The sequence below is a fragment of the Pan paniscus genome, chromosome 6 (assembly GCF_029289425.2).
Source record: "Pan paniscus chromosome 6, NHGRI_mPanPan1-v2.0_pri, whole genome shotgun sequence".
In the NCBI taxonomy this organism is placed as follows: domain Eukaryota; kingdom Metazoa; phylum Chordata; class Mammalia; order Primates; family Hominidae; genus Pan; species Pan paniscus.
In genome coordinates this window covers 179473269-179495021 of record NC_073255.2, presented here as the reverse complement: position 1 = coordinate 179495021, position 21753 = coordinate 179473269, and the positions used below count along the sequence as shown (strand labels likewise).

The 21753-nt window shown below is 39.5% G+C and overlaps 1 gene segment (V, D, J or C); it reads right to left on the bottom strand.

The window, feature by feature from the left end:
• Nucleotides 1-2224: 2224 nt before the first annotated feature.
• On the bottom strand, nt 2225-19966 carry LOC117981139 (T cell receptor beta variable 24-1-like). The segment is given in 3 exon segments: nt 2225-5703; nt 19399-19744; nt 19877-19966. Coding segments are annotated over 3 exon segments (411 nt in total).
• Between the last annotated feature and the right edge of the window lie 1787 nt (nt 19967-21753).

The following is a 21753-nucleotide window of genomic DNA, read 5'->3' as shown; positions in this document are numbered from 1 at the left end:
CCATGTCACAGAGAAAAGCTCAGGACTAGCTGACTTTACTGGTAAATTCCATCAAATATTTAAATAATACCACTCCTACAAGAAAAAACTTCCACAAAATAAAGAATAAGAGATTATTCCTAAATTCATCCAAGTTCAGTCCACAATTTCCTAATTCAGCCTAACAGGTCGGAATTACTTTGATTCTAAATAAAAAGAAATCACAAGAAAACTACAAACTAGTATGTCTATGGTCTCCATAAAATATTAGCAAACCTCATTTAGCCATATATGAAAAGATTATATACTATGACCAAGTGGGATTTATCCCGCCAATGCAAGATTGGCTTGACATCCAAAATCAACTAATGTAATATACCATATTAATAGAATAAAAACATATCAGATTATTATCTCAATGTGTGCAATAAAATAAATTTGACAAAATAACCTGTACCCAATCATAATAAAATCTCAACAAATTATGAACAGATTGAACTTTCTCATCCTGACTAACAGCATGAAAGAAATAAACACTCAGCTTAAACATGAAAGCTTGAAGAGACTGAATGCTTTGCCTATAATATTGGTAGCAAAGTAACAATGTCTGTTTTCACTACTTTTATTCAACATTGCACTGGAGATGTCAGACAGTACAGTCAGATAAGAAATTGCAATAAAAGGCATCCAGGTTGGAAAGGAAAAAGTAAAATTCTTTTTAATCTCAGACTACATGATCCTGTATGTAAAAAAAAAAAAAAAAAAACTCCTATGAAATCTACAAAGAAACTTCTAGAAAAAATCCATTTAGCAAGATTTCAGGATACAGTATGTATAGCAAAAATCATATGTGTTCTAATACTAGCAATAATCCAAAACTGAAATTAAGAAAAATAGTTTTATAGTTACATTATAGAAAATAGCACTTTGCAATATATTAAACAACAGAAATGTAAGATCTATACATGGAAAAAATATAAAGTGTTGAGATAAATTTAAAAGATCTAGAGGAATGGAAAAAGCATTCCGTGATCATGGAGGACTCAGTAGTGTTAAGATAGAAATTATCTCCAAATTTATCGATAAGTACACAGCAATCCTTCTCAAAATTCTAGTAGTACCTTTTGTAGAGATTGACTAGCTGATCCTAAACCTATATGGTGATACATAGGACTTGAATAGTCAAGGCAATTTTGAAAAAGAAAAACACAGTTAAAAGACTTACACTAGCCAATTTAAAAACATATGATAAAGCTGTAATAATCAACAGAGTGTGGTATTAACATAAGATCAACAAAGATCGGAAATAAACCCATCCACTATGGTTAACTCATTTTTGAATATGGTGTAAAGTCAGTTTAATGATGAAATAATATTTTCAACAAATAGTACAGAAATTACACTACGCAAAAATACTAATACTATTAATAATGATCTTGGATCATTACCTCACACCATACCCCAAAATTAACTCAGAACATGGTGTACACCAAATATAAGAGCAAAAACTATGAAACTTCTTTTTTTTTTTTTTTGAGACAGAGTCTTGCTCCATCACCCAGGCTGGAGAGCAGTGGCACCATCTGGGCTCACTACAAGCTCCACCTGCCGGGTTCACACCATTCTCCTGTCTCAGCCTCCCCAGTAGCTGGGACTACAGGTGGCCGCCACCACGCCGGGCTAATTTTTGTTGTATCTTTAGTAGAGACAGGGTTTCACCATGTTAGCCAGGATGGTCTCGATCTCCTGACCTCGTGATTCACCCTCCTTGGCCTCCCAAAGTGCTGGGATTACAGGCATGAGCCACCACACCCAGCTGAAAGACTATGAAACTTCTAGAAGAAGACAGAAAAAAAAATTATGACTTTGGCTTAGTTATTTCTTAGAAGTAACAGGAAAAGCATAATTCATAAAAGATAAATTGAAAAATTGGACCTCATCAAAATAAAAAATGGTTTATCTTCAAAGTCACCTGTTAAGAAAATGAGAAGACAAATCATAGAGCAAGAAAAAAAGTTTTGAAAATCATATATCTGATAAGGGACAGTTAAAACTCAGTAAATAAAAAGACAAACCATCCAATTAAAATGAGTAAAGGATTTGAATAGGTACGTCATCAAAGGTCATATAGGAATAACCAATAAGCAAATAAAAAGATGCTCAATATCATTAGTTATTAGAGAAACAAAATTTAAAATCCACAGTGAGATGACACTACACGTTTTCCAGAATGATGATTATTAAAAAAGACCAAGTGTTGGAGAGGATGTGAAAAAACTGGAACCTCACACATTGATGACAGAAATGTAAAATGAAATAGCCAATTCTGAAAACATTTTACAAGTTTTGTTTTTGTTTTTAATTTATTATACCCTTACCCTGTGACTCAGTAATTCCACTTCTAGATACCTTGCAAATAAAAGTTTATAACTTCACAAATATTTATTTATTTTTATTTTATTATTATACTTTAAGTTCTAGGGTACATATGCACAACATGCAAGTTTATTACATATGTATACATGTGCCATGTTGGTTTGCTGCACCCATTAACTCATCATTTACATTAGGTATTTCTCTTAATGCTATCCCTCCCCACTCCCCCCACCCCACGACAGGCCCCAGTGTGTGATGTTCCCTGCCCTGTGTCCAAGTGTTCTCATTGTTCAGTTCCCACCTATGAGTGAGAACATACCGTGTTTGGTTTTCTGTCCTTGTGATAGTTTGCTCAGAATGATGGTTTCCAGCTACATCCATGTCCCTACAAAGGACATGAACTCATCCTTTTTTATTGCTGCATAGTATTCCATGGTGTATATGTGCCACATTTTCTTAATCCAGTCTATTATTGATGGACATTTGGGTTGGTTCCAAGTCTTTGCTATTGTGAATAGTGCTGCAATAAACATATGTGTGCATGTGTCTTTATAGTAGCATGATTTGTAATCCTTTGGGTATATACCCAGTAATGGGATCACTGGTTCAAATGGTATTTCCCGTTCTAGATCCTTAAGGAATCGCCATACTGTCTTCCACAATTGTTGAACTAGTTTACATTCCCACCAACAATGTAAAATTGTTCCTATTTCTCCACATCCTCTCCAGCATCTCTTGTTTCCTGACTTTTTAATGATTGCCATTCTAACTGGTGTGAGATGATATCTCATTGTGGTTTTGATTTGCATTTCTCTGATGACCAGTGATGATGAGCATTTTTTCATGTGTCTGTTGGCTGCATAAATGTCTTCTTTTGAGAAGTGTCTGCTTTTCACTTCTTTTGAGAACTGAAGCAGATGAAGACTTCTTGTGTTAGCATAGTGATTAATGAGATGCTGGAGTAGGAGTCAGCCCTGTAGACAAGAAGTGCGGACTTCAGAGATAGAGAGACAGTGGGTACAGGGTCTCAGATGGGTAAGAGAACATGGACTATAGAAAATGGTCAGAAATTCAGGATTGCCAGGATGAAAAATAACTAGGATAAGGTGTTCAAGATAAGCTAATTTCTGGAGTCCAGATCACAAAATACCATTAAGCCAGGTGAAGAAATTTAAATTTTATCTTGAATATGAGGGAGAAGCATGGAGAAATGGTGAAGGGATCCAGTAGCATGATCATATTTGTCTACAGTTATCCCTCAGTGTCTTGGTGAATTGGTTCCAAGACCTCCCAAGGATAACAAAATCTACAAATGCCCAAGTCCCTGATAAAAAATGGTATAGTATTTACATATAATCTATGCATATACTTCCATATACTTTAAGTCATCTGTAAATAATTCATAGTACCAAATACAATGCAATGTTATGTAAATAGTTGTTATACTGTATTGTTTAGAATAGTGACAATGAAAAAAGTCTGTATGTGTTCAGTATAGACACAATTTTTGAAAAAATTATTTTTGATCTGTGGTTGGTTGAATCCAGGGATGTGGAACTCATGAATACAGAGGGCCAACTCTCTGATGCATATCACTTTTGCAAGAAGGCCAGAAGGGTAAGGCACGAGGCTAAGAGTTCAGTGAGGAGGGGTTTTTAATCTTCTAGGTGTTTGCTAAGGACACCTGACCATTGGAGATGAGCCACCCAAGATGATGGTGTCTCCAAAAGAGGATATGCTATTGGGAGGATGATGAACTCTGTTGGGGACAAGTTGAGTTGAGGAGACTATGAAATATAGAGGTGGAAATATCTAGTAGGAAGCTAGAGAATAAGTTTGAAACTAATGAGACATATGCTTCAAGTAATAGATTGGATGATATTGTCTAAGATGTATGTATAGGTTAAGAGGAAAAGAACAAAAAGTCCAGAAATAAGGTCAAAATAAGGAAAATGAGAATAGAAAGAGCCCACAAAGAAGAGTGAGGAATGGCTAGTGTTGTAGAAAACAAACAGAAAAGAAGAATGAATAAGAAATGACTTTTACAATAAAATATGTATGATGTTTTCTAGATTCTTTTCTAACATATTAAAGCTACTTTTTAAGGAGGCAAAACCAGGACAGAGACTCTGTGACTTTACTTTTTGGTAACCTCAAAACAGAGATTTCACATCTGAGCTCAGCACCCAGGGCCCCACAGCAGTCTATACTTCTGTGAAAAATAAATCTATTCAGGGTCCCAGTTGTGATCTCATGTGGATAGAGAACACTTCCCTGAGATTCAGCATATCCAAGACAGAAGAATCACCTAGCCGTGGGATAGTCTTCCAATGTTAAGGGTAGTCTCCAAAGAGATTTAGGGCTGAATCCAGGGACATTGTTAAAGACTATTCTTTGCCAAAGCTGGAGCCTTTTCTTTTCCTTAGGCCTCATGCAGATATAGCTAAAATTACATTTATTTAGAGGGATATTAGTGAAAATAATCATTAATCACTTATTTCAAGTGAAAATAAAATTTTATTCTAAGTTCAAAGTCATAGATTGAGGAACTGAAGCCGTCAGGTGCAGGACTGGGGTCAGGAAAGGGCAGGGATTTTGTGTGGCTGTGTATGAAGGAACAAGTTTAACATGAGGAAGAAACCATGAACCAGAGATAAAGACAGCCTGTGTAGAAAGTCAAAGGATCCTTTTCCTGTTTCTTAGCTGACAAAGACTTTCTTCAGCTAGCCATAAGGTAACTGTCAAATATTATCACATTTATCTTGAAGGATAAAATTTGTGCAAGCTCAATTGAACAACAACAACTAGATGCAAGGAAGAAGTCAGCTAGGATGACTGTGGGGCTGGGTCATTTCTCAGCTTGTTAGAGACTGAGCCAGAGATAGTCTTTAGTCCAGACTGTTACTTAAAGCACACTGGTCCCTCAAGGCTGAGGAGTCTGGGAAGATTTGTAGGGGTTTCTGTAGTTTAAGATGAGGTTTCTGGAGGCAAGATGTCCTCACATTAGAGGCGACCCTTTCTGTGCGGAGTGTCGGTATCCATGTAGCACTGTGTATTCACTGCTGGCACAGAGGTACTGAGAGGTATGTGAGGGCCTGGCAGACTCCAGGGTCAGGGGAAAATGCTCCGTCCTTATTCTGGAGACTGTTGACTCAGAGGAAAGATCTCCCTTCTCTGTGGAATTAACTCCATAGGAATAGTGGATGAGGTGTAGTTCCATTCCTGGATCTTGTTGATACCAGTACATTTTGTCATGGCCCATGGTTTGAGAACATTCCAGAGTGATCTTCTTTCCTGTCCCTATAACAAGGTATCTTGGGGTCTGGTAGATGTCAGCTTCCATGAGGCCTATGGGAAGAGACAAAAATTGGTAACAGAGTTCACGATGGACTTTGATGCTGAGCCAGGCACAAACCCAACACAGAGGAAGTATTCCTTCTAGATTTTGGAATGAACTGTGTCTATGACTTACCTGCCCCCAGAAAATAAAAGCCCACGTAGCAGAGGAGCCTGATAGTCATGGCACAGTTGGGGCTAGAGAGGATGTCTCCCAGTAGTGGGGAAGCAGGATGGGCTCTTGATAATGTCATTGTGTGTGTGTGATGACACAGCCCCTGCAAACTTCCTGGGTCCCACAGCCATCCTGTTGAAACAGTTTCATCTATATCCTTTTAACCCATCAAATGAGTAATATTTTTGTTGACTTCCCTCATCCAAAGTAGGCTTGATGCTTTGCTTATCTTAACTCAAGTCTTTAATATTCTTACAAAACATTCAATTGCAACTGTTTTGTAAGCTATGAACATAAAAACTACATAGCTTTGAATGCCTGTAATAGCAAGATTTTACCTAATTAAAAAGGTTGGGAAAGGAAGTGGCATTTGAGTTGAGTTCTGAAGGATGAACAGGAATGAACTCTGCAAACCCAAGAGAGAAGAACATGCAGAAGAGGGAACCAGTGAACAGCGTGGCTTGATCAGACAAGGAGCAGGAGAACTTGTGAGCATTAAACGGGGCAATCTATTTATATAGACACATGTAAAGAGCTTGGAGCAGTAACTGGAATTCACTGAGTCCTCAGAATGGTGTTATTATTGTGTGATAATAACTTTCTCAGTCTCATTTTTCACTGACTTGGTGTTCAGGCTTTATCAGCTTTATCAACTTAGCCTTTGCCTAGGATGATTTTAGTCCATCTGCCTTTAATTGCACTATCAATCATGACAGAACAGAAAATACAATCCAATACATGCTTTGGTAATACTGCTACAAATGGTTTGGGTGCTGCTGCAGTAAACAATGTCTAAACCAAGTGCCATTCTCCCTCTGCCCTTTCCCCCATTTCTTCTTAACAGAAAAGTCTTTGGTTTTGATTGTGAGATACAAAGATTAATCCCAGAATTTCTCCCAGTGTTGTCCACTTCCTTTGCCCTAGTTCACTAAGATCTACAGTTGGTATTTACTAAAATTTTTGTTCACATGATGCTGACATAGGCTTTGGGTTTTTACTATTATATCTCTACTATTTGAACACCATGTCTTCAAGTCTGTATGTATTTACATGTAACACATGTGGGCCCCTGCTTACTCTTCCTCTGTCATGTGTCATGAAGGAATATAACAGTTTTGATTTACCAAACCCTGAAATGCTCTTGTCCTATCAGGGGCTCCTTTAAGACAAAAGTAACCATTAAAATCATTAATGAGATTTGGCCTTAGACTTTACTATGAAATCTGGTCTTAATAGTAAGTGCTGAGAACAGAAAAAATAAATTGAATTTTACTGCCCCCTGCTGAAAAAAAGGTGTTAGAGGTTTGGGGAGATTCTGACAAATTTTAAAGAAACAGGAAAACGGGAGGCTCCCAGTTGTTCTCAGTGTGAGATGACTGAAGGATGAGTGATGAGTTGATGAAAGTCTTCAGCAGTGACTGGATGTAAAATCTATACCTCACAGTAGGAGCAACTAAAGAAAGGAAAGAAAAGAAGTGCTCAACCTGGGCTTGGAAGTAGATATGAGAGAGTCTCAGGTCCTAGTCAAATGAAGGGGTACTCGAAGGCAGAGGTAACTACCCACTCCTTGCTGCCCAGTGCAGGAATAACTCACACATAGCTTGCCTTTTATTGATGAAAACACTTTCCCCAAAGACTACCTTTCTTGTTTAGTTAGGGAAGTCCTCTGGAGAAGGTGCTGGGAATTGCTAAGTGTGAATAATTACAGAGACAGACATTATTATATATAATTTTTGTATATATCTCTATACATTTTTGTTCTAGTAAAACACCCTTTCTCAACGGAGGCTTCTTGATTTTCAGGATTTTGTAGTCTTTCCAGTATCCATGAAGTTTGCATAGGGAAGAGATACCAAGAAAGACAAGAGACAAAATGCAGTCTTAATATTCAGCCAGGAGGGAAAGATCTGGAACCAGAATGTGGCGATGCTAAATTAAGACTTCATATTATGGCAAAGGACTTACCTGTCTTCAGGCGAGGCAGAAGGGAGAAAGCCTGAGGGTTCTGGTTTCCCAAATAGTGATAAACATCTCCTAGCTCAGGGCTCTGGGACCACATGGAAGTAGGATTACCTCTGAGGTTTCATTTTCCATTGCCAAGAATAGCCTGTACCATCACGGTTCCTGTTTTCACAGAATAGAGTTTGATTCCAGAGAATCACAGACACTGACTATAGGGCATGTGTCTTGAGCTTTTATGCAGTGTCTTATGTCAGAATCCCACAGCAAGGGCTTTTTATGAGCTTCAGCACCATGTTCTCAACCCAGTGGTCCCTCAGTATTCATGGGGGATTAGTTTAAATCCACTGATGCTTAAATCTCTTATATAAAATGGCATAGTATTTGCATATAACCTAGGCACATCCTCCTGTATACTTTAAATCAACTCTAGATTACTTATAATAGCTAATACAATGTAAATGCCATGTAAATAGTTGGTATACCTCAGTGTTTTAGATTTTGTATTTTTTTTGTTGTGTTGTTATTTTGTAATTTTTAAAATATATTTTTCATCTGAGGTTGACTAAATCTGCAAATGAGGACCCCATTGATACAGAGTGCCAACTGTGTACTCTACCAGCATTCGGAAGTTCCAAAGGCCCTCAAATACAGCATGCATAATTCATTCCCCTCCTTCCTTCTAACTCTGCTTCTTTGCCTGTAATACTAAAACTAGGACTCCAGACATAAACTTAACTTATTAAATATTCTAATTAGACTCACTTAAATATATGAGTATATAAATTTGTGTTAACAATTAAAACAACAAATATTTCATATATTTTCATATATTTGCATCCTCCTTTGCATGTCTTCTTTCTCAGGACTCAGATTCCATTAAGAAAAACAGCTTTGATTTCCCCGAACATTCTCCCGTGTATGTTTGGGATTATGTCACTTCACCCTAGTTCTCAATCAATTATGTATTACCATCAGATATTAATATCAGATAATAATTGTTACATAAGTCTCTATACATTTTTTGTCCAGTAAAACTCCCTCTCTCATTTCCAGCCTTCTCTTAACCAAACATATTTTCTTTGTTTTAAAAAGACTTATAGATGGGAGGTGTGGAGGACTTAAATACACATGTACCAGACCTGGCTTGCTCCGGTCTGAACTCAGACCACGTAGGACTTTAATCATTGAACAAACGAACCCTTGATAGCAGCTACACCATTAAGATGTCCTGATCCAACATCGAGGTCGTAAACCCTATTGTCAATATGGACTCTAGAATAGGATTGCGCTGTTATCCCTAGGGTAACTTGTTCCGTTGATCAAATTATTGGGTCAATATATGTATAGTAATTCGCTTAAACTTGTTTAGTCTTAGCATAGGTTGCTCGGAGGTTAAGTTATGCTCCGAGGTCACCCCAACCAAAATATTTAATACAGGGACAGTAGTTTAAGGCCTGTGGGCTTATCTGAGCTTTGTTTGCATTAATAAATTAAAGCTCCATAGGATCTTCTCGTCTTGTTTATTCATGTTCGCCTCTTCACAGGCAGGTCAGTTTCACTGGTTGGAAGTAAGGGACAGCTGAACCCTCATGGGGTCATTCATACAAGTCCCTATTTAAGGAACAAGTGATTATGCTACCTTTGCATGGTCAGGGTACTGTGGCCGTTGAACATATGTCACTGGCAGATGGTGCCTCTAATACTAATAATGCTAGAGGTGATGTTTTTGGTAAACAGGCAGGGTAAATTTTGCCAAGTTCCTTTTAATTTTTTTAACCTTTCCTTAGAGCATGCCTGTGTTGGATTAACAGTACAGGTAATAATAAATTTGTTGAGTTGTTTATTAATATTAGGCTGTTAATTTGTCAGTGGGTTATTCTGGGCTGATGTAGGCTTAAGCAGTGGAGAATATTTCATGTTACTTATATTAATATTATTGCATCTACAAAGTAATAGATTAGTCCAATGTGGTATTAGGAGTTCAGTGGTGTGATTAGAATTTAGAGTGGTTGGATGTTGAGCTTGAACGCTTTCTTAATTGATGGCTGCTTTCGGGCCAACTATGGGGATAATGTTTTTTACTCTCTACATGAAGGTTGTTTCCTAATGTCTAAAGAGCTGTCCCTCTTTAGACTAACAGTTAAATTTACAGGGGGATTAAGTGTTCCTGTAGGTAAATTTAAAGTTGAACTAAGATTCTATCTTGGACAACCAGCTATCACTAGGCTCAGTAGGCTTATCACCACTACTCATGAATCTCCCCACTATATTACTACATAGATGGGTGTGTTCTTTTAGCTGTTCTTGGGTAGCTCGTCTGGTTTCGGGGGCCTTGGCTTTGGTTCTCTATGTAAAGTTATTTCTAGTTAATTCATTACACAGAAGGTATAAGGGTCTATCCTTGCTATTTTATTCTTGGTTAACTTTTTCATCTTTACCTTGCAGTACTATGTCCACTGTGCCAGGGTAAAATTTCTTTCGCCTATACTTTTGTTTGGGTAAATGGTTTGATTAAGGTTATTTGGTAGTACTATTAGTTAAGTTTAGGGCTAGAGTTGGCACAAGGTGGTCAAATTATGGTGAAATCTGGGTGTAAGCCAGATGCTTTGTGTTAAGCTACACCTTGGTTCATCCAAGTGCACTTTCCAGTACACTTACCATGTTACGACTTGTCTCCTCTATATAAATATGTAGGGGTTTTAGTTAAACTAATCTCTAAAGTGATACTTGAGGAGGGTGACGGGCATTGTGTGCGTGCTTTATGGCCTCATCCAATTAAGCACTCTGCTCTTAGTATACTGCTGAATCCTCCTTGAGCCCTTAGATTTCATAAGGGTTGTGAGATGTTCTGGGTGTAGAAAATGTAGCCCATTTCTTACCAACTCATGGGCTACACCTTGACTTAATGTTTTTATGTAGATACTTGTGCTTACTTTGTGACTTTTACTAGGGTTTGCTGAAGATGATGGTATATAGGCTGAGCAAGAGGTGGTGAGGTAAATTGGGGTTTATCCATTATAGAACAGGCTCCTCTAGAGGGATATAAAGCACTGCCAAGTCCTTTGAGTTTTAAGCTATTGCTTGTAGCGTTCTGGGGAATAGTTTTGTTGATTTAACTATTGGAGTTTAGGGCTAAGCCTAGTGGGGTATCTAATCCCAGTTTGGGTCTTAGCTATTGTGTCTTCAGAAGTATTAAAGCCTCCTTCGTAGTTTATTTTATTTCAGCTAGGGTTTTATACAACTGAGATGAAGCTTAGCTTTATTAAGGATAGACCTAAAACACTCTTTATGCTGAGTTCTATTAGCTCAGGTTAATTGTATGGCTGCGGTGGCTGGCATGAAATTAAGCAACCCTGGATATTAGTATAGTTTAGTTAAACTTTTCTTTATTGCTAAAGGTCTATCACTGTTGTTTCCCGTGGAAGTTTGGCTGAGCAAAGTGTTTTGAGCTGCGTTTGTGCGTGCTTGATACTTACTCCTTTTGATCAAGGTGATTTAGATGTACTTTCACTGGGATGGGGATGCTTGTATGTGTAATCTTACTAAGAGTTAATAGAAAGGCCAGGACGAAGCCTGTCTGTTTATGGGGCTGTATAAGCCCATCTAGACATTTTCAATGTCTTGCTTTAAATAATTAAGCTACATTAACTGTATATATGTTAAGTGCAAAATTGGAGTATAGAAGAAGATACAGGCAATATGCACAGTTGTAGGGTTCGGGGATTTAAAGTTGAGTTAGCAGGAATTGGTGGAGTAGATTTTAGTACTGGCGAGTGGTTGGTGTAGTACAAGGTGACAGATGATGCCTTTCGGGGTGTGTAAATTTAGGATATGGGCTTAATAATGGATGGGCGTGCGTATTAGATATAATTGTTGTAAAAGTAGAATTAGATTGGCGGGGGGTTAGTTTCCTAAAAAAATTTGCATTAGTTGAGGGGTAGCTGTTGGGGATACCCAAAGCTAGAATACAAATATTTTGGGCTCTGGCAGAGTTGAATTAAGGCTTACTTGTTTTTGAAGTTTGGCAAGGTGTCTTTTTTCCTGGGTTGATGAAGTCAGAGATGGGGGAGGGGGGGGGTTGCAGATTTTCATTTTAAAAGTCCGATAAGGGGAGCGGTTGTATGTGTTTGTCTGTTAATTACTGTTATGTCCTTCAAGCATGAACTAATTAGCACCTTAGGGTAGTTATGCCGTGTCGGAATATTGAATTTAGGCACAATTAATATAGGTGATTGGTAGGAATCAAAGACAAGTCCGGCTGCAGGTGATGGGGAGGGGACCAGGCCTTCTGTGATGTGGTAGCATACCTGAAAGTTAAAATACCAAATGCATGGCAGTGCTCCCACGACTGATTAATAGGGTGATAGTCACTGGTCCAATGAGATGTCTACTCTTAACTAAAGAATATATATAGCCTTGTGAAGAGCCAGTATAAAAAGAAAACCAGCACAAGACAAAGATACCCTCTTTTGCCACTCCTATTCAACATAGTACTGGGAGTCCTGGTCAGGGCAATCAGGCAGAAGGAAGAAATAGACATCCAAATAGGAAGAGAGAAAGTCAAACTATCCCTATTTGCAGATGACATGATTCTATATCTAGAAAACCCCATAGTCTCTGCCCAAAAGCTGCTTGATCTGATAAACAACTTCAGCAGTTTTAAAATACAAAATCAGCATTAAAAAAGTGACATTCCAATACACTAAAAACATACAAGCTAAGAGCCAAATCAGGAATGTAATTCCATTCATAATTGCCACACACAACAAATATCTAGGAATACAGCTGACCAGAGAAGTGAAAGATCTCTACAACAGGAATTACAAAACACTGCTCAAAGAAATCAGAGATGACAAAAACAAATAGAAAAACATTCTATGCACATGGGTAGGAAGAATCAATATCACTAAAATGGCCTTACTGGCCAAAGCAATGTAGATTCGATGGTATTAAGTTGGTGCAAAAGTAATTGCAGTTTTGGTGAATTTTAAATCATAACTAGGCTCAAGCACATCTTTATTAATCAAAATAGGAACCATTACAATCAACACATTTTTGCCAATGAGAAATAAGTTTGTTTATTCTTGTAGCATAAAAATCTATGCTTTGGAATTCAATGAACTCTTGGAAAGCATTTTCTGCATCTTGCTGGCTGTGGAAGCATTTTCCCTGCAAAAAGTTGACAAGATGCTTAAAGAAGTGGTGGCTGGTGAGAGGTCAGGTGAATATGGAAGATGATGCAAAAGTTTGTAGCCCAATTTATTCAACTTTTGAAGCATTGGTTGTGCAACCTGCGGTCAGATGTTGTTGTGGACAAGAGTTGGGCCCTTTCTGTTGACCAATGCCAGGTGCAGGCATTGCAGTTTTTGGTGCATCTTATCAATTTGCTGAAGATACTTCTCAGATGTAATGGTTTTGCCAGGATTCAGAAAGCTGTGGTGGATCACACTGGCAGCAGACCACCAGAGAGTGACCACGTGTAGGGTCCGGCCCCACAGGGTTGGCGGGTTTTCTCCTTGTGTGCAGAGATGAGAGAGCGTAGAAATAAAGACACAACACAAAGAGATAAAAGAAAAGACAGCTGGGCCCGGGGGACCACTACCACCAAGACGCAGAGACCGGTAGTGGCCCCGAATGCCAGGCTGCGCTGATATTTATTGGATACAAGACAAAGGGGCAGGATAGGGAGTGTGAGCCATCTCCAATGATAGGTAAGGCCACATGGGTCATATGTCCACTGGACAGGGGGCCCTTTCCTGCCTGGCAGCCGAGGCAGAGAGAGAGAGGAGAAGGAAACAGCTTACACTATTATTCTGCTTATCAGAGACTTTTAGTACTTTCACTAATTTGCTACTGCTAACTAAACGGCAGAGCCAGGTGTACAAGATGGAACATGAAGGTGGACTAGGAGCGTGACCACTGAAGCACAGCGTCACAGGGAGACGGTTAGGCCTCTGGATAACCGTGGGCGGGCCTGAATGATGTTAGGCCTTCCGCAAGAGGTGGAGGAGTAGAGTCTTCTCTAAACTCCCCCAGGGAAAGGGAGACTCCCTTTCCTGGTCCGCTAAGTAGCGGGTGTTTTTCCTTGAGGCTAACACTACCACTAGACCAAGGAGCCCTCTGATGGCCCTGTCCGGGCATAACAGAAGGCTCGCACTCTCTTCTGGTCACTTCTCACTATGTCTCCTCAGCTCCTATCTCTGTATAGCCTGGTTTTTCCTAGGTTATGATTATAGAGCGAGGATTATTATAATATGGGAATAAAGAATAATTGCTACAAACTAATGATTAATAATATTCATATATAATCATATCTAAGATCCATATCTGATATAACTATTCTTATTTTATATTTTATTATACTGGAGCAGCTCGTGTCCTCGGTCTCTTGCCTCGGCACCTGGGAGGCTTGCCGCCCACAACCATGACCTTTTTTTGGTGCGAGTTTGGCTTTGGGAAGTGCTTTGGAGTTTCTCGGGCCAACCATTGAGATGATTGTCGGCAGTTGTCATATAAAATCCACTTTCATTCCATGTCACAATCTGATCAAGAAATGGTTCGTTGTTATTGCATAGAATAAGAGATGACACTTTACAATGACAATTTAAAAAAAGTTTTGCTCACTTCATGAGGCACCCACTTATCGAGCTTTTTCACCGTTCCAATTTGTTTCAAATGCTGAACAACTGTAGAATGGTCAACCTCGAGTTCTTTGACAACTTCTCGCCTAGTTGTAAGAGGATCAGTTTCGATGATTGCTCTCAACTGGTGATTGTCAACTTCTGATCACCTGCCACTATACTCTGCATCTTCAGGGCTCTCGTCTCCTTTGAAAAACTTCTGGAACCAACACTGCACTGTATGTTCATTAGCAGTTCCTGGGCCAGATGCGTTGCTGATGTTGCGAGTTATCTCTGCCACTTCATAACTCAGTTTGAACTTGAATAAGAAAATCACTCAAATCTGCTTTTTGTCTGACACCATGTGGATAGTCTAAAATAAATACCAAATAAGTAGCAAGTAATAAGTAATTAGCAAAAAACATAAAGTGAAAATGTGCATTAAAACGATGTATAACATAACCACATTTACTTAAGAATGTATTGCAATACCAAATGGCAAATTTCAACAATGCAAAAACTGCAAATACATTTGCACCAACCTAATATTCCTATCAAACTACTAATGATGTTTTTCACAGAATTAGAAAAAACAGTATTTTAAAATTCATATGGAACCAAAAAGCCCGAATAGCCAAGGCAATCCTAAGCAAAAAGAACAAAGCTAGAGGCATCATGTTACCCAACTTTACCCTACACTGCAAGGGTACAGTAACTAAAACAGCATGGTGTACTGTACAAAAACAGATATAGACCAATGGGATAGAATAGACAGCCAGGAAATAATGCCACATACCTACAGCCATCTGGTCTTTGACAAAGCTGACAAGAACAAGCAATGGGGAAAGAAATCCTTATTCAACACATGGTGCTGGGGATAACTGGCTAGCCATATGCAAAAGATTGAACTAGATCCCTTCCTTATACCATATACACAAATGAACCCAAGATGGATTAAAGACTTAAATATAAACCTAAAGCTATAAAGCCCCTGGAAGATAACCTAGGAAATATTATACCATCCTAATCATATGACTTGGCAAAGATTTCATGATGAAGATACCAAAAGCAATTTCAACAAAATCAAAAATTGACAAATGAGACCTAATTAAAGAGCTCCTGCACAGCAAATGAAACTATCAACAGAGTAAATAGACAAACTACAGAATGGGAGAAAATATTTGCAGACTATATATGCATCAAAGGTCTAATATCCAGAATCTATAAGGAACTTAAACTTACAAGCAGAAAACAGATAACCCCATTAAAAAGTGGGCAAAGGGCATGAACAGACAGTTTTCAGCAAAAGGTATACATGTGATCAACACGCATATGAAAAAATGCTCAACATCACTAATCATTAGAGAAATGCAAATCAAAACTACAATGAGATACCATCTCACACCAGGCAGAATGGTTATTATCAGAAGTCAAAAAATAACAGATCCTTACAAGGCTGCTGAGAAAAGGGATTGCTTATATGCTGCTGGTGAGAGTGTAAATTAGTTCAGCCATCATGGAAAGCAGTATGGTGATTCCTCAAAGAACTGAAAACAGAACTTCCATTTGACCCAGCAATCCCATTATTGTGCATATACCCAAAAGAATAGAAATCATTCTATCATAAAGACACATGCACACAGATGTTCATTGCAGCACTATTCACAATAGCAAACACATGGAATCAACCTAAAAGGCTGCCAACAGTAAGCTGGATGAAGAAAATATAGTACATATACATCACGGAATACTATGCAGCCGTAAAAAGAATGAGATCAGCATCACAGTTTTGCATATAACTGTTTATTATAACAAACCTGTACATGTCCCCATGAACCCAAAATAAAGTTAAAGAAAAGAAATATGAAGGGACATAACAACTATGATAACTTTGAAATGCATAAACTATCACACACAAGAGAAAAGCTGAATCTTTGTCTACAGACGTTGGAAAAACTGTTATAGATAAGCTTATCTTTGATCTGAGAATTAAAGGATATGTGAGGATTAGCCAGGCACTCAAGATTTATTTCAAACAATAGATGTTGGTGAGGCTGCAGAAGAAAAGGAACACTTATACACTGTTAGTGGGAATGCAAACCAGTTCAGCCACTGTGTAAAGCAGTTTGGAGATTTCTCAAAGAACTTAAAATGGAGCTACCATTTGACCCAGCAATCCCACTACTGGATATATACCCAAAGGGAAATAATTTATTCTGTCATAAAGACACATGTACCCATTATGTTCATTGCAGCACTATACACAATAGCAAGGACATTGAATCAACGTAAGCACCCATTAACAGTGAACTGGATAAAGAAAATGTGGTACATATACACCATGGAATACCATGCAGCCATAAAAGAACAAAATCATTCCCTTTATGCAACATGGATGGAGCTGGAGGACATTATCTTAAGCAATTAATGCAAGAACAGAAAATCAAATACTGTATGTTCTTTTAAGTGGGAGCTAAACATTGAATACACATGATTGTAAAGATAGAAACCATAGACACTGGGGCTCACTAGATGGGGGAAGGAGGGAGCAGGGCATGGGCTGAACAATCACCTGTTGGATTCTATGCTTATGGCCTGGGTGATGAGTTTGTTGGGACCTGAAGTCTCAGCATCACGCAATTTACCCATGTAACAAACCTGCACAACATGTGCCCACTAATCTGTAATAAAAGTTGAAATAAAAAAATTAGTTTTGACAAAAAAGGAATAAAGAAGCTCATTTCAGATGAAGGAAAGAGCTCTGGCAAAGGTACACCTATGCAATTCAGCCTGGTATATTCAGGGAAATATAAAAAGTTCAGTTCAGCTACAGTCTAAAGTGCTGGAGTGAATTCGGCCAATTTGGCCAGATGTTTAGTTGGAGAACCGTTTCCGAAGGGCTTTGTGTGTTGTGTGAGGAATGTCATATGTGGTCATGCTGGTGGCAATGTGAGAAATAGGGTAAGGGAAAGGGGTAAGAAGCTAGTAAGCCAGGGAGAGGGCATTGCATTTATTTCTAGGCAACGAATGACGAGGGTCTGCACTGAGGTAGAAGCAATGAGGAGGGAGAGGGGTAACTGAATCAGATAAATATGTGTATATTAGAAACTGTGATGCCGACATCTCTCTGTGAATGGCCTTGTTCTAAACAGACACTTCCTCCCCATCAAATTCATGAGTGCTTCTCAGAGCAACTCACATATAATGACATGGTTACAAGGAAAGTGGGAATAAGACCTGCCATCTCACCCTGGGATGGCGCTAAAGGACCATCCAGACTCAGAGCTCCCTGTGGGGTGAGTGAAGGACTTTGTTGAGGATACAGCAAAGCCCAACTTCTCCCTCTGCCCCATTTCCCTCTGCCCACGTGGACTGCGAGGGCAGTTTCCACAAACCTTCCCGCACACTAATTTCCCTCTCAAAATCTGCTTTTGGAGAACACAAACTATGACAATGTGTGATATACAAGTAATAGATTTAGAAACTGATTTAATATGAGGCATAGCAAAAATGAGGAACCTAGAATGGCTGTTCTAATCACTGAGATAGAAATACAGTGTGTGGCCAAAATGGGCAAGTGCAAGGATGGAGAGACAGTTCATTTCAGGGATAAACTGAGTTTGAATTGCCTAGGGAGCATCCAGCTTCAAGTGTCCAGTAGATAGTTGAATTTGCCAGGCAGGAACCTATGAAAGAAGTTGTCATGACAATGAATGGGAAGGTTGAAGAAAGACATGTGTACTGAGGAAAAAGGAGGGCAGAAGGAAAAATCCTGGGGAAATCTATCAGAAATGTCCAGGAGACAATTAACTGGGACAGTTAATAGCTTGTAAGGGAAGAATTATTATTGCTGATAAGACTTGATGAGGTGTGCCTAGAAAGCAGGAAACAAAACTCTGGAGAAACCTGTTTTTTAAATGGAAAGCAAATGAGAAAGAATCCCTAAAAGTAACATGCTTTACACATGAGAACAGGTAGAAAAGGGAACAAGTTGGATTCTTCATTTCTGAACAGTCACCAAGTCCCGTGGATTCATTTGCTGAAATAATTGAGGCTTATGGGACAAGAAGACAAAATCCATGAGGAAGACATGAACTTGATTCTCAGGAAGACTTTTACATCAAGCTCTGGCAGTCCTAGATCAATTATTTTTGTGCCTGGGCCTCACTGGCTCCTAAAAGAATCCCCACAGCAGGGGAACCAGGGAATTGTTCTAGTGCCTGGAAACAAGGGGCACTTCCAAGCTCCTAGCTTTGACCTCATACTGGGGACAGGGAATTTTATTTTTTGAAATTCAGTACATCCAGATAATAATGCAAGTCTATCTGCACCTGCAGGTTAAAATGAATCTCAGCAGAGATCAAAGTGTGGGGTAGTAGATGAAAAATTACTTTTGTAAATCACAGTCTCTGTTACTTGAACTTTAACTTCTGAGTCAGATTTAATGACAATTAAATTTACTTACAGTGAAGTTTTAGAAAACAAGCTAGTTATTTTGTTTTTAGTAGAAAGGCAATCAATTATAGAGCTAAATGGTGGAGCTGAGCTTGGAAGAACTGGGGCAGAGAAAGGTTAGTCAGGATAAAGGAGCTGTCAGTGGGAACAGAACAAAGTGTGGGTTGTTGCAAAGTGGGTGGAGATAATGGCAAAAGGACTATAAAAACTGCATTGTATTCAGCTCATAAGAAATGCTCTTGTTGAAAATCATGAGCTTCTGCCAAATGCTCAAGTTCCTTCTCTTGAAAGGTCACCATTCGTCTAGCTCCCTAGGAAAAATAAATAGACAGGGGAGATTGATTCAGTGTAGCCTGTGCTTTCAGAGTCATCACATGGCTTGGGGACATTGATCCAAAGTGGCCCTTAGCTCACACTACCTAAGACCACTGAAAGCTCTAAACACCCCACATCCCACAACCCACATCCAGGTACCCTTCAGAGCAAACAACTCACCCATGTGTCTGTCTTTCTGTGTAGAGAGCAGGTGGCCAAGAAGCACTGTGCAAATCACTGGTGGCACAGAAGTAAAGAGCTGTCTGGTTGGGGATGGCAGACTCTAGGGACAGGGAGAATTTAGCCTGTGCCTGTCGAGAGACACTGTATCCATCAGAGATCTCTCCTTTGTTTATATCTTTGACATCAAAGGAGTAATAGATCAACCGTAGGCCCAGTCCTGGGTCTTGTCGATACCAGTACATTCTATCATGACCCTTAGTCTGAGAACATTCCAGCATAATCCTCTTTCCTGTCTTTGTGATCCTATTCCTTGGGGTCTGGGTAACATCAGCATCCATGGACCCTGTGGGAAATAAGACAGAAATTGAAGACAGAGACTGGTAAATATCCTCGTGCTGCAATCTGTGAGGATAGGCTTAATTCAGAACCTGGAAAATTTAAGGCAGTGATTTCCCCATCTGTGTTCCAAACTCACCTGTTCCCAGGAGACAAAAGGCCCCGCAGAAGAAGAGCAGGGAGGCCATGGCATGAAGAGGCAGGATGGAGGTGTTTCCAGCTCTGGATGTTGAGGGAAGCAGGGCATGGAAATAGAAAACTGGGAGGATTCAGGAAGTGATGTCATTGTCCCTCCCAAGGTACTGGGTCTTAAAGAAAGATGCCATGTTGGCTTATGTATTATATGTTCTTAGCAGATGCTGAAATTCTTCTACTTGCTTCTGTTCTGTTTTTCTGGCGCTTTACTGACAGCCACCAGACAGTTGTATCTCTCCCCTTTCTCAGGGCATATCCATTCCAGTTGTTCAAGGAGACATCATCCTCCTGATAAAGCAGGCTGGAGAAAATTCAAAACCAAATTGAATTTCGAATAAAGGAAGTCTAGTCTCACTTGAATGACAGGACATTATAACTCTTCTCCTTTTTTTCTGCATTTAATCATTTATTCTAACTCAGTTCTTGGTAAACTATGCAACTTGAATACATTCTCTGTAAAGTTTGAGACTTTTTTGTTTTAAGAAGGACAGGATTCCTAACTTTGTTTCAAATTGCTCCTATTTTTTAGTGGCTCCTGCTTTTCTGGTCAATGTTTTCTGGGCACAGAGCTTTATCAAAAATATTGGTTTATTGTAGAAAGATGTTAGTTTAATGTGGGTATGTGCTTCAAAGAAGTACTTAACGCCTTCATTCCTATTTTGAATTAGCTGAAAATACAGTTGTTCATTAAAGAATTCATTTTATTCTAACACAAATTATTCCTGACTTTAGGAGGAAAGAGCTAATATTTAATGCAGCAGATTGCAAGTACAGAACAGTTATAGTGATAGTGTGAAACATTGTTCAATGTAATAAACAACTGGCTCTTTGCTGCTTCAGATCTGTGCTCGTCCTGGTGAAAAAGGAGAGTTCCCTGACCCCCCTGGAAGGACGTGCGACAGCAGTGTTGCTCACCTTTTCAGTTGCTGCAACTGCTCAAACCCCTGAGGGGAAAGGGAACACACAGAGGGACAGATGCAGGAGCCCAAGTGGGCAGATAGTTCTGCCATCTGCACACGGCTTGAGTGTTAACCAGCTCAGTGGACCCTCTGCCTTTCTGCAAGGGCAGAGGGCCAGTGTGACAGCTTTCTGTATCCCGAGCTCTTGCCCAGCGTCCTGGAAGAATTGGGTCACACATGGGCTTGAAGGATGAATGTGGGGTTTTATTGAGTGGTGGCAGTGGCTCTCAGTGGGATGGATGGGGAGCTGGAAGGGGGGATGGAGTGAGAAGATGATCTTCCCCTTGGAGTTTGGCCATCCAGGGACTGAACTCTTCTCTGACCACCTCCAGCTGAACTCCTCTCGGGGTTCACACGTTCCTCCTCTTTTTCTCTGCCACGTCGTTCTGCCCTCCCTCTGCTTGTCTCCTAGCCTGCTTGTCTGCCTCTGAAGCCTGGGGTTTGGGGTTTATATGGGTACAAGAAAGGGGGCATGGTGGGTCAAAAGACAACTTTTTGGGAATGAAAACAGGAATGCTTGTCCCCATTTACAGCTGCAGGTCTCCAGGCTTGAGGGTGGGGCCTTGCTGGGAAACCACCCTCTTCTACCCAGTATTTCCGTCTCCTGTCCATATCACTGACCCTCCCTCATGCATGGGTACACCATGGCATCCTACCCTAATCATTCCTGCTGCATGTCAAATTGGTAAAGTCTTATTTTTAGATATTTTTACTTTTAATTCTAAAAATTTCAAACATATACAAAGTAGGCTTAATAAACAATGAGCCTTCATGTCCTCACATGAGTCATCTTTGGTAATTACCAACTCCTCATGGCCTCTCTTGTTCATCTACCTCCTCCTTCACCACTTCTGCCTCTCCT